This window comes from Ixodes scapularis, unplaced genomic scaffold, assembly GCF_016920785.2.
Source record: "Ixodes scapularis isolate PalLabHiFi unplaced genomic scaffold, ASM1692078v2 PGA_scaffold2__306_contigs__length_199485367, whole genome shotgun sequence".
NCBI classification, from domain to species: Eukaryota; Metazoa; Arthropoda; class Arachnida; order Ixodida; family Ixodidae; genus Ixodes; species Ixodes scapularis.
The window spans coordinates 118,473,763-118,487,760 of record NW_024609857.1 but is presented as its reverse complement, the minus strand read 5'-3'; the positions used below and the strand labels follow the sequence as shown (position 1 = coordinate 118,487,760).

General features: G+C 44.7%; 1 protein-coding gene across 3 annotated transcripts in view; it reads right to left on the bottom strand.

Moving 5' to 3' along the window:
* LOC120844085 (zonadhesin) overlaps window positions 1-13,998 on the bottom strand; it is an 86,390-nt gene that overhangs the window by 36,087 nt on the left and 36,305 nt on the right. For all 3 annotated transcript variants that reach the window (XM_040215689.3, XM_040215690.3, XM_040215691.3), the window contains exons 7-14: window positions 12,891-12,917; window positions 11,626-11,652; window positions 8,695-8,727; window positions 8,590-8,631; window positions 4,837-4,911; window positions 2,992-3,030; window positions 2,888-2,929; window positions 351-434 (exon numbers count right to left, since the gene is read on the bottom strand). In XM_040215689.3, coding sequence (XP_040071623.1) covers window positions 351-434; window positions 2,888-2,929; window positions 2,992-3,030; window positions 4,837-4,911; window positions 8,590-8,631; window positions 8,695-8,727; window positions 11,626-11,652; window positions 12,891-12,917 — 369 coding nt within the window. The remainder of the gene's footprint in view (window positions 1-350; window positions 435-2,887; window positions 2,930-2,991; window positions 3,031-4,836; window positions 4,912-8,589; window positions 8,632-8,694; window positions 8,728-11,625; window positions 11,653-12,890; window positions 12,918-13,998) is intronic.

Genomic DNA, 13,998 nt, shown 5'->3' with positions numbered 1-13,998 from the left:
ACCATATGTTTATCCTCTCTACTTAAAAAGTGTATTCATAAATTTCTAGTCAGTTATCTAGCAAATTAGTATTTTTGCAATCTTGAACGTCCACCGTTGCTGGCAGCTTGTTCCCGGAAGGAGTTTCTATTTTTCCGAACAAGCCTATTTTTAGGGATTTTTGGAAGCCTTCGCTGCAACAACCGGTGTACACATAATAAGCAATTTTCAGACTTAGGCACTCCTTCGTAAGTACAAATGTACCATAAAAACGAAGCTATTATGTTGTGTTGTGTAATAGAAAAAGCTGCGGTGTACATTTGAGCGTGTCATTTTCAGGCTACACACTGCACTTCACGTATCGCGCTAACCTCCTGTGGTCAGCGATGCCCTCCTGAAGGAGAAGGACAGCGTTCCTTGGGGTGCCGTTGGCCCATTGGTCGCTCTCGAGTTGGCTGAAAGAACAAAATGATTTTTTCAAATACACTGTAGTGTGGCAAACACTTGACTTCATCCTTGCAGTGGATACGATCAATTGCTGTTGGCAACTGTTGACATACCTTTGCTCTATCGACGTCTATTTATAGCTCCAGATTAGCTCATGTGATAGAGGGCTGTGCTAGTCTTAGGTTCTGGGATTGATTTCCGGCCCAGGCTGACTTTTTCAACGGACCACCGGTCGCCTAGAGAGCATAAGTTGAGCTCCAGCTCAGGTAATGTCAATTTATTGATTCGTATTTATATTTTTTCTAAGAACGTTCCATTAAGAGAGCGTGCACAGCTTCACAAAAACGCATGACATATTTTCACATTAGTATCGTAAACGCAATACGTGAGTGAAACTGACTGGTGCCTTCCGGAACAAGGCAACATTTTATTGTTTTTTGTATAGCGATTACATTTTATATAGCAGTGCGCCCGATTTTCCGCCAATAACGTAACGCGAGTTTGAAGATTTACAAATACAAAACTATGTTCGAACCCAAAATATGATCTGTCTAGAGACTTTTCGCATCTTCGAAGTCAGACTCGCTGTCCCTACACTTACGTAATTTCCCAGAGTATATTTCTGTCTAATCCTATTATGTATGACCACTTCACTTGCTACTGCAGCGAATTTTTGAGCTACCCAAACTAACCATATTTTCGGCATCACCCGTCTTTACCCTTTCCGGTATGCTATTTTTTATACCGAAATTCACATAATTTATTTATTGCGAAATCGGCAAGTGGAAAATGATGCCAAAACGGACATTCAAATATACCCGCCCTTTTCAATGCCGTGACGTCAGGGGAAGGCAGGCTTCGAGGCCGAGCGGGCAGTCTAAAGATGGACTATGTCGAGCATTCGTTTTGTGTTGCTGCACGGGTGCTTGAGCGAGCTTCCGAAGCATTCATTTGACTCCATGAAACCGCTTGTAATCAATTGGGAACGAAGTCTACAGTGCAAAGAGTGAATCCCTGCCTTCCGCTGACGTCACATTTTTATTGTTGCCCGTAGAAACTTTCACTTAAAAAAAAAGAAGACGGTAAAGAACACAGCTTTAAATTCAATACCTTTGCAAAAAAACATTATTTTGGCCCAATATTTCGGTTACTATTTCAGTGATGTTTGTTGGTGTGCTTAGCAAATCTTAAGTCAAATCGAAGACTATGAAAAAGAAAAAAAAAAAAAAAAACGCCGGAGTACCGCTTTACGTTCACGTGCTGTGAAACAAAATAGATTCACAGGAACTTCAAAAGTTATAAGCCAATCCACATGCACTGGCTTAGCTGGAAGCTCCTAGTGTGTGCCGGAGCATATACGAGTCATTTATCAGGTGTAAACTATGGTCACAGCTTAAAAAATTAAAGATGTTTACAAATCTGTAATGCGAAACTAAAGCGCAGCTCTTGAGAAGGAGGGAAAGGTACGGAGGGGAGGGTATGCCTCCCCTCCTCCTCCGTACCCTCTTCTCCTCCTTTCCTCCTCCTCTCCTCCTGCCGCTGAATTTGTTCATAGTTGGCGTGACACGAAGTGGTGACGTCATTTTCTCCACTAAGTTTGGCGGGGAAACTGAATTGGTGAAGTCACGTAACGTTAATTTCCCCGCTAAATTTGAGCGGGGAAACTTAGCACGCTAAAGTTAGCGGGAAAGATTTCCCATAAAATTTAGCGCAAAAATTTCCCCGCTAACTCTAGCGGGGAAACGTGATATAATGCGACGCGCGCAGTTACGCCGACGCCTCTGAACCCGGAAACGGCCGCCTAAGAGCTGCGCTCTGTAAAAGTCATGCTCGCTAATTTTCAAGAAAACTGTGGTTGTATGTGCAGTCACAGCAATGCTCGTTTTCTGTTTCGATCACATTTTATAGGTATGATATGTTATTGGGATTTATATATTTATAATACGTGTTCCAACCGATGCAAAAAAAAAGCTTTAAGCAATATGTTTTTAGACAATGTACGAACAATTTATGCAAATCATTTACTGAAATATTCAAATCGGTATGTTAGTATCAACGGATTTGCAACCTTCCTATTAATTTAATTGAAGGCTGGAAATGCCGCAGGCTTTCCGAGATATTGATTTTTAAAACGCCCACTGCCATGCAAAAAATTATTTCGTGTCGAAAGGGAACAAGAAATTAAATAATATTAAAAACTAGTCATCATTTCTATTGAAATAACTTTTATATTTGCGCAAAATTAAGACATAATGATCGCAAAGAAATACGGCGGCCCATATAAGAATGGCGGAGTTAGCCACATTCTCCATCAATGTCTCGCCTGTTCGAATAGATCACGCCAGTCAAATTTAACACTTCGATACCATTCCAGGCAGAAGTGTTATGCCGCTTGGGGTGGCCTTGACACGACTATCAAATCATTCAATATACAAAGCTTATCTAGACAAACAGATCTCACCAGCTGTTGTAACTGTTGTCTTTGGCGGTGTCAAGTTGGTTCCTGAAAGTTGAATTGGAATTTATGAAAAGGAGCAGTGGGTGTGTTGGATGTTATCCACTTACCTCCAGAGAACACAGGCCGCGATGGAGTACGTACTGGAGCTGAAAGTACCCATCAAATTAGAGCTTTAAATTTACACTTATCCGTCTGACTCTAGTTAACCGTGCCTTGTATATACAGCGTGTTTGATTTTAATTCGAACATATATTTCTTAAACGAGATAAGCGCTAGACGAGGGCCGCCTTTGCCATGTATGGGTTACGCTCTGCGTATATTATATGAGGGAATGATCGTCATGGCAAGTTGGATAAATAGCTAAAATAGTTAATTTTTAATTAGCAATTTTAGGGGTTACGTTACGATTGCAGTATTGACGGAAATTAGGCTATTGGAGGCCAGACAAATTGCAGGAATTAGCGAGAACATAATAGTTTTTGATATATTAATTGATAAATTTTCATATTTTTCGTCCGATGTAAACATAGTGCGTAGAAAGAGAATCGCAAACCCTGCCCAGAACGACGCTGACAAGTGTGACGCAGACGCTTGAGTCACATCGTCGCTTCTGTCGTAGGCGCAGTCACCAAATACACGCTGGCGAGATATTGTGACGGCGACATTTAAACGACTGCGTCACTCTTCCATAATCATTATGCACTACGCATGTCGCGCGCTAGTCGTAAACTGTGCTAAAACGTGAAATTTATCAAATACTATCTCGAAAACATTTACATTTTCGCGAATGCTTTCAATTGGTCTGACGTCCAATAATACGGGCCGTTAATACTGCGATTACGAAACGACCCCTAAGACCAATAACGAAAAAGTTATTCAACGGAATTTAGTAAATTAGCCAACTTACCATGACAATTATTCCCTTATCTAATGTCATCTGAGCCTGATAATTACAAGGCGAAGGTGTAACTGTCTAACTCTCCCTACCCTATTTAAATCCCTTCAAATGAAAATCAAACACCCTGTATGTATCAAGTGCAAGTTGCTAGAATAAATTGAACAGAACTACACAATGGCGAGGCCGTAACTTTGAAATTCTAGGCAGTGTATGATACTGCTGAAGATGCCATTTTATTTAGTCCTTGTGAATGCTCGAGAGCTTTCCGCAGCCGATAAATAGACCACTCATCAAATAACGCTGAAACTTTACCACAAGAGAGCCACAGGAAGGCAGGGCAGGATGCGAAACAATAAAATAGCTTTATTTTCTCACCAATTTATGAATGCAGACAAGAAAAAGAAAAAAAAAAGCTGCAAGAGAGCTGGATGATTTCATCTCAAAGCGTGCGGGCAAAACACGCCAAATTGTTAAATTTACCTAAAATATGTAAATTTTGGTGGATGGTATTTCTACCGAAGAAAGGTAAAAACCGCCAATTCGGATAACTTTTTTTTTTTCTGAGGGGGGGGGGGGGGGGGGGGGGGGGGAGAGGTGTGATTGCAGAAGGGGCCGGGATGAAAAAGTGTTTTTTTTTTTCAGACTATCGAAGGTCACATGTCTGACTCGCATTCCTCCCGTGGTTTTTACGTCCAGATTATTTTTATAACATCATAACGTGACTTAATTTTATTTATCCAATCAGCCTAAGCAAACTGTTTGCAAAAATGGAAACTATTAATGAGCTAGTGCTCGTTGTACTCGAGCTCCCCTACGTATACCCTCGTCAAACAGCATCACCGTGAGTTTTCTGAATCCTTATTTGTTTACGCAAACCAATGCAAGCACCTACTGAGCACTTATGTGTGACATTTCTATCGCTCTGACACTTTTTCGAGTGGCATATTCCTTCACGCAGAATTAAGCACGCCTGCTCCACGGGAGGCCCAGATTTGTCAGCCTTCTGCACAGATTCGATGTCGTATGCGGAATGATTATAGAAAACTGTAACAACCTTGGGTTGGTATTCGCGTCGTTGTAGGCGGCAAAGTTGGTCTTGCTGTTGTTGCTCTGCTCGTCGCACGCTTGTCTGAAATGGATCGCCATTGATTTCTAGTATTCGTTAATTGGAACAAGCTGCCATGCTCTTTAAAGCGACAGTTCCGTAGAAGGCCGGGCGCCTCCCACGGAACAAGCAAAATGCCCACTCAATATTATCTACAAGACAAAGGAAGCAACGGAACACATTGCGCAAGATTGCTCAGCATGGCATTTATGCGGTTAATGAACTGGCATCATTTCGAGGTGGAGCGCGCTGCGACTAGAAAAAGAAAACAAAAGAAAGACAAGCAGATTACACGGGCCCGCATCGGCTGTTTGTTCTTTATGTCTCTCTTACGGCTTGTGTTCTAGCCTATGATTACTGACGCCTTAAAGAATGCGGGGAGGGCCAGTTCAAAGCATTTTATGATTACTCCTAAATTAATGAAACTGTGGCATAGGCAGATATAGGACAGCCTGAATGAATCACGAAGCAAAAAGCGGGATCATGATAGGCCACTCCCCACGTTTTATTTGCTGTCTCTAACTGTAGTGTAACTGGCTGTTTATTGCCCACTTTAGTTTGCTCCGCACAACATTAAACTGGCCTTTCTATAGTGTGTTCTCGAGCGTTATTCGGCCCTAAACAAAATTCGTATAAGTAACCCACGTATGAACTATTGGGTTTAAATGAAATGCGAAAAGCAGAGCGCGTGGCCGTTGGTACACGCTGCGCCTCGTGGAGGCCTTTTGAAACTGATAAAGCTGCGGGTTGGGGAGTAGAGCGCTGCGAAGGTGTGCGTCATACTCCGATGTGTTTGACCCTCGTATAGCACAACCCATGCTTCGCCGCTGCGCCGATGGTGCGCTGGAAGTTCCGTCGCAGCCACTTACTTTGGCTAGGCATGAGTCACGCGAGGAAGCTCGCCGCTCGCAGCAGGAGCAGGCTGCTTGCGCGCGCGCGTCCGTGGACCATTACCGCCGCGTCATGCTTCCTCCTAGCTTGTCTTGTTTCTTTTCTTAATATGCGTTGTAATTTTCTTGTGAAAAATATAGCAAAAACTGTGCGAAATTCGAGACAAATATCAAGAGGGGACCCTGGACGGCTGCTGATGCCTAAGTGAAGTCAATTACTTGGCAAACTTTCATGTCGCAGCTCCCAGCGCTAGCACTGTGTCCCCTCTATTTTTTGTGTCTTGGGTGTGGCGCTGGGATTTCCGAAATGCAGGTCCACCAGCTCTCGCATTTACCAAACATTTTAACGAAATGCAGTAACTTTATCATTGGCATTTTGCAAGCAGCCAGAATCTAGTTCAGCGCGCTCATTAAATGATCACCCGTGTGTCAAGAGTGTGAAATAGAAGTTAAAGCAGAACGGTCGCACACGAAAAATTTGTGGAGCTTGTTTGACAACAGTTATAAGAACCATTTAGACGTCCTCGTGAAGGACCTAGAACGCATGGCTGCATCAAAATAGTGAAATAGCCTGGACGGTAAATTACGTTTATTGCCAGGTAGCATTTGTGGAAAAAGAAATAATGAACAACTAGGGAACACGAGTGCTGCAACCTACAAAGACTAAGCCGCAGGCAGCGCCGTAGCAGTAGCTGTCTGGACCGGCTTGCTTTCGCTGTTGTATATCGCTAAGCTAGTCTTGGTGGTTAGCCAATCAATACTTTGTAAAGTCGCTTTCAGCGTCTACAACGGCAGCCATCCGACGATGTAGACCTTCCATTATGCGGTATACCAGGTCCGAAGCCCACACCCGCTTCCTCTCAGCCTCGACAAACATGACAGCGGGCGTTAAGAAAAAAAAAATGAAGGCCGTTTACAACTCCCTGTAACGCCGAATTAGAGCGCAGTTCTTGAGGAGGAGGAAGAAAGGGTAGTGAGGGTCACGTGTTTCTTAGCTAGATTTAGCGGGAAAACTTTTCCGCTTGATTTAGCGGGAAAATGTTTCCGCTAGATTTAGCGGGGAATTTTTCCGCTAGATTTAGCCGGGAAATTTACCCATAATGCACCGCGCGGTTACGCCGACGCCGACGCCGACGGCGACACCGCTCAAGCCGGGAACGGGCGCCTAAGAGCTGCGCTCTAAAAACTGCGCAAGTGAGGAGGGACTATGACGCTGCGGTAATGCTCCACGGACGCGCGTGTGACACGCGCGCGCAAGCAGCCTGCTCCTGCTGCGAGCGGCGAGCTTCCTGGCATGGCTCATACCGAGCCAACGAATCTGACAGTGACGGAATTTTCAGCGCACCACCGGCGTAGCGTCGAAGCTTGCATTATGCTGGGCGAGGGTGAAACACATATGGGAGTAGGACGCACACCCCCGCAGTGGGCTCCAACCCGCAGATTTATCAGTTCCAAGAGGCCTCCAGGAGGCGCAGCATCTACCGAGGGCCACGCGCTCCGCTGTTCGCATTTCATTTGCACCCGATAGTACATAGTGGATTGAAACTTTGCACAAATGTGCCTTTAGATGGTGCTTTTTATGTGCTTCAAAATTGTCATATTATGTACAATATCTTTATGGTCTGCCTTGAATATAATCAAGTGATAGCGCATTTGAAAATTTATTTCGAATTGATGTTCTGAACACTCATTTTATCGGGCTCGGTGGTCGATATTTTATTGAAATGGGTAGCGTACTGATTTCAAAATACCGTTGGATATTTTGTTACCTCTCTTTGTTTTGGTTAGTAAATAGACGCGGGATTGCGCCTAAAAAAAATTGGGTTGTGTGTATGTTTGTACAGCCTAGAGCTTGATCTGCCTCCAAGGGCGACGAGTCTCCCAGCTGTAGATGAGCAATTTAGCCAGTGCAGTACAACCGCTAGCCTGGGGTCTTTAACGTGCACCACGCAGTAGTGATACACGACCGCACGCCAGTACGATGCTCATCCAGATCGAAGCGGGCAGGGGTGGGGATTGAACCCAGGATCCCTGACTTCTGCAGCGCGAGCTTTCGCTCCACGTGCTCCGAACTGGAGTGCGCTAGCCCATTCGGCCACCGATCCCCCTCATTTTACCTCAAGAACTAACAGGAAGCGCACACCCAACTCGACGCGCGTGGAGCCTAGGAACCAGGATCCCTGGGCTCTGCAGCGCGATCGAAAGCTCGCGCTGTAGAACTCAGGGATCCTCGGTTCGAGTCTCACCCCTGCCCGTTTCGATGTGGATGAGCATCGTACCGGCGTGAGGTCGTGTATTACTACTGCATGAGCACTTAAAGACCCCAGGTTAAGCAGTCGTACTGCGCTGGCAAAATTGCTCATCTACAGTGTGAACAAGTGTCGCCCCTCGTGGCAGGCCAACCTTACGCTGTATAAACACTAGACGTCCAATCTGACTTTTGACACTAACAGAAAACTTTTCAAATACTTATATCTGCTAGATAGATTAATGCGTCCCTTATTCCTGGGAGAAAGTCATATTTTGTAGAAATATTCAGCATGTGTAGGTTTTCAGTGGTAACATACTTTTTTAAGAACGTTGAGCGCCTTGAGAGCATTGAATTGTTCACAGAGGTCGCAGCAGAAGAGACGCCATAACCTCCAGCAGAGGTACTGTGCATTTATAAAAATTTTCAACGATATCACAAGAATGTGGTTCTCCCTTCCTTGTTGATTTTTGTTTTCTAATTTTGCTATGGTTGACACTTGTGTGTAATATAAAGCACATACTCTGTAAAACTTACATGCTAGGAAAAATACGGAATTCTTACCTGTCGTGAAAAACGCAGCTCTTGTCGTCTGCAAAGTTCCTGCTGTACGGAAGATAAGGAACACACAACATTGCGCCAATTTAATAAGCAAAGGACTCCACTTACCGATATCGGGTCTGGGTGTTGTTCTGAGAAGAGCTGAAATTTTAATGCAAGGTAAAATTAAGGCTCTAGGAAAGGCAACCTTGAGTAATTAGACCATACTAATATCATTTTTACCGTCCGAACAACTTTACCACAAACCGGAGTTAGCAATGGAAACGCTTTAAAATTATTTGCATTCTAGAAAAGAAGTGATATTAGTGCGATATTGTAAAAATTAACCGAATGATGCTTGAACACACACGACCAATTGACGTGCCTCTTGATTTATTTGAACATAAAATACGAGCCATTATCCATTCTCAGAAAGGTTTTGAGTTGAGTTATAGAAGAGCGTTTACAGCGGAGTTAAAAATATGATGCCTCTCAGTGTAATTGCTCTAACCTCCTGACAATCTCAAAATTCGCTGGAATGATTTCAGCTTTCAGAAGTGTAAAAGGTGATTGGAGCGGAAGGCGTGAAACCCTAGGAGTCAGTGAGACCAGAGGCTCAGAGAATCCACGTGCGAGGTTAAACAGATCCAGCGGAATCACTTTCTTCCGAACGACGTTAGTGCAAGTTAAGCCAGTGTACAAGTCTTAACGCGGCTTCATAGTGCATCCACTGGACATTTTTATTAGATTGCTGGTGTTTAAACATAGGAGAGGGGGGGAGGGGACGTTCGGTGTCCGGATGTGTTAGCGCACCCCCATTTTCGAAGCACGTGTTGGGAAAGCTCCGTTGCAGAACCCATGAATCATGGTTTCAATCCCCACCACTGCCTGTTTCAATCAGATTGGATGAGAGTCGTACCGACGTGCGGTCGCGTGTGAGTAATCTGTGAGGCGCGTTACGAACCGCCGGCTTGCAATGGTACTGCACTGGCTAAATAATTCATCTGCAGCGGAGACTCCAGTCGCCCACTGGGTGTGAATAACTTCACAGAAAAAGCACAATTATTACGTTTAGACATCAATATATGTCTTTTTTTTACTATCTCTTGTCAAGAAATATTAGGAAAAGTTATTTTAATCGATCCGAGGAATACTCTAATAGAGGATTTGATAAATGAGCATTTAGAAAACAAAACGTGGACGAGTTTTTGTACTCCTTTACATGGGGTGTGGCACCGAAAGCTCGTAACTGCGAGTTGTGTACCTCTGTAACGTGAGTACTGAAGCTCAGCTACCCAAGTAAAAACAAAATAGAAGCTTGATAATGCCAACAAAAACTAGTAAGCACAGAATATGCGATAGGCCTTCCAGGGAAGAAAGCCAGGGAAGAAACGGCACCCAAACGGTAGATTTCTTTTTGATTTCTGACGCACGCCCTGAGATGGCGCCACGTGACTGGAAAGGCCACGCGATTGAGCTCGCTTTTTGCATAGTCCGAACCACCAAAGTAACGGGCAATAGACCTATTGCTAAATAGAGCTGTAACAAAATTCAAGCATCAAGTAGAATGCTGGGAATGTCGTGTATGCGCCGCAAGCGCTCGCCTTCACGGTTTAAAAGATTCGAAGTAAATAACCAAGCTAAGGCATGACGAGCGCGCGTGCAAGGCGCCATTTGTTTTAAGCTTTTGCTTTAAACAATTACTGCTGCGGACGCCAGCAGACGCGGCACGTAGACCTCCATTTTCATTGGTGTTTGGGGGGATACGGTCCATTCGTCACATGCACACTCGTCACAGGACGATTGGTCACAGGACGACTCGTCACACAGAAACATTCGTCATAGGACGACTCGTCACATGGCCAACCGGTCCCACAATAGTTAGTTCCCCCAAAAATGTATTGTTCAATTTGGTTCGGGCGGACAAAGTGGCTCACCTCATATCTTAGTATGTCTTTGGCTTCTCAAAGGCGAAGAATTCGTAACAAAGGTTTTAGCTTCTGTTTCGGTCCCGAACATTGAATGTTGGTTCGGTCTCACAAAGTGGGTCACATCTTAGCATGTATTTCGCTTCTCAAGGTCAAAGAATTTGTAACAGACGTTTTAGCTTCTGGGTCCGTCCCGAACGGTGAATGCGGAGGCCATATAAGAGTGATTATTTTTGAACTCGGACTACATTCAAAATAATGGAGGGGATCGCAACAGAGAGACGCTGTACACATTCAGCAGAAAGAATTCCGACACTTATTGATTTTGTCGAATAGGTACTAGGCAAGGCAAAAGTAAAAACTGATTTAGCTGTCAGTCGGAGTATTGCTCCTTCAAGCCAGCAACTGAGATCAACCTGCTAAAGACTCGTAATATAATGAAAGTAAAAGCGGAAGAGGAGCATTGTAAGATTCCTAGCCATTGGTTTATGTGACAGTGGGAAGTCGTGAAAGTCCTCATCAGGGAATGTGGGCAGTTGTTGAAATTTGCGATTTACTATCGTCGCCTGCCCGATCGATGTGACCAGGTGCCCGCATGACGAGTCATCCTGTGACGAATGTTCCTACGTGACGAATCGTCCTGTGACCAATCGTCCTGTGACGAGTGCGCATGTGACGAAACGTCCTCATCCCGTGTTTGGGTAACAGGCCTTTCGCGATGTTACCCTAGCACCAAGAAGCATGTTGCGAGGGTAGTTACACGCAGCACGTGCTGGCGTCTTCAGTTGTAACTGTTCAAAAGCAGAAACCTAATACAAAGTTCATACCGCACGCTCGTTCGCCAACATCCATATTTGGTTATTTAGGTCGTATCTTTTATACGGGAAAGGCGAGCGCGTGCGGCGCGTATACTTACACTAGCAATAGCAATTTAGCAATAAGTCTATTTTTTTTTTCAAAGACACTGCAGCAAGGCGAGTGACTCTGCACCACACTGCATAAAGTTTCGAGCGAGGAAGGGTTTTGGAGTATTTTGTGCGCGGAAACCAGAATGTTCTGACAAAATTAGTTGAGGGTTTTAAACGTTTCAGCGCTCAAATCATCCAATGAGATAGGTGTGAGTGAAACTTACTGAATCTGCTGTCTGGCTTGGCAGAATCTGTAATAAGAAATGCGTATTAATATTTATTGTTTATTAATTGGGTGCTGTAAAGTGTGCATGGACGTCTTGTGCTATATATTTTGGACCTCTGAGTCACGGAAAACACCTGTCTAGGCTAATGGGCTTTAAAAAGACGTTTTCGGTATCACTTTATGTTACTTTTGTCGTACTTCGTATGCATATACGTATTTTATACGAAAGGGATGATACTCAATGTAAATAACTGAGAGGAGCCCGGTGGTATAATAAATGACGTTGGTAAAACACAGCAACGCTGTGCATTATTAGCCTCCCGGATGCTTGCTTTCTCAAGTTCTAAATATGAGTTTAATGGCGGGTTTTGTGTACTTCAGTGTAAAAAAAAGGCTATTTGTATTAACCCAGGGAGCAAGTATTTTAATTGTTTGTCTATTAAATCCCCAGCTCACCTAATTATATGAATAAACCTGTCAACAAAATAAATAGGAAAACTGCTGAAGGAATCTGTATCATGATCCAAGTCTCAAACTGTCTCCAAATAACCCTCAATATCTTTTATCCCCCGCTCTATCCTGAATTCAGTAGCCTTTTCGTCGCCTTTTCGAGCTGTCTGAGGGCACTCATTCCAATCACGCACAGGTGCAGGCCACTAAATAGAACCGGGAAAGATATAGGGATGACTCCAATATTCATTGATAACAAATGGCCGTGCGTCAACAGCCTCGGGGAGCACTCGGAGTGACTGCAATGTATGGAAGTAGCTCGGCGAGGGACAAAGTAGAAAATATGTTTAGACCTTGTTAAGTACGACAGTGAGCATGCGATTTCAAGTGCGTACGTCATGCTGAGTGTCATATCGCCGTGTTTCTTTAAATGATGCAACTTCGGCATTGTCATTCGCGGAGCTTCCTTTGTAGATGCAGTCGTTGCCTGTCCGAGAGTTCTACGGGAAAGCAGTCGTACGAATATTTATACAAGTGTCCTGTTGGATTGTAGTCTAAAGAGAACCAAGAATCATGACAAACTTGAAGATTCATAACTTGAGGACCATATCCCGCCCCTTTGCCTTTGAATAACATTAGTAGAGCACAAAGCGAGCAACTTGTGTTTTCACTTAGAATTTTTGTTCGTTATTTGCGTTTTTGAAGCGTCAAATCGCCTGCCCGGCATACCTTTCCCGCAAGTACAACAGCACGAAAAACCGAGGTCTTTATATTTGCAACGATCGAAAACATTTATTAATGTACGTAACTTACTGAATCGAAAGTCAAACGGTGTGGTTCCTGCAAAGAAAAGCACGAGAGAAATTGGTTGGTTGCAGGAATAATTTTATACTGATGCTCGTTGGGGGTCATGCTTGCGTCGAAACCTGCATTTGACGCTAGGGGCTTATCGTAGATTGCTTCCGCCGTACTGCAACGCCCTCCGACACGAAGATGAGGCTACGGTGCATGTCCATTGCTAGCCTTGCCTGCCCAGTTCCGGATAGCGTAGCGGGTCGCTTAGAGCGTTGCAGAATGGAGAAAACGATCTACGTAAAGCCCCTATAAAGAAACACTTGATGCAAGGACCAGGTTAATAATGAAAAATGGGAAGTTTGTAAAGTTGTTAAGTGTTCATGCTAAAAAGAACGTCAATATATTGAGAATAAAAGTAGAAAGGAAATAGGGCATGGTCTTTTCTCTTCTCTTCTTTCGCCCTCGCCTCTTTTCGCGCCTTTTTTTAACCATTGCCACGTTAACAGAGTACTCACGAAGCACACGTGGGTGTTTTAGAGCGCAGCTCTTAGGGGCCCGTTCCCGGCTTGAGCGGCGTCGGCGTCGGCGTAACCAAGGTCACCCCAAGGTCACGCGGCCCCCAAGGTCATCACAAGGTCACATGACCCCCAAGGTCACGTGACCCCCCGAGGTCACGTGACCCCCCCGCCGAGGTCACGTGACCTCCCCGATGACGTCATCGTCACTGATGACGTCACCGGCATCCGCATCGTCATCGTCATCATCACTGATGACGTCATCAGTGACGTCACTGATGACCTCACCGGCATCCACATCGTCATCGTCATCTTCATTGATGACGTCATCAGTGACGTCACTGGTGACGTCACCGGCATCCGCATCGTCATCGTCATCATCACGGATGACGTCATCAGTGACGTCACTGATGACGTCACCGACATCCTCATAGTCATCATCACTGATGACGTCATCGGAGTCCGCATCGTCATCGTCACTGATGACGTCATCAGTGACGTCACTGAAGACATCATCGGCATCGTCACGTGACTCCCCCAGGTCACGTGACCCCCCCAGGTCACCTCACCCCCCCCCCCAGGGTGTAAGATAGACAGGTGGGGAAACGACA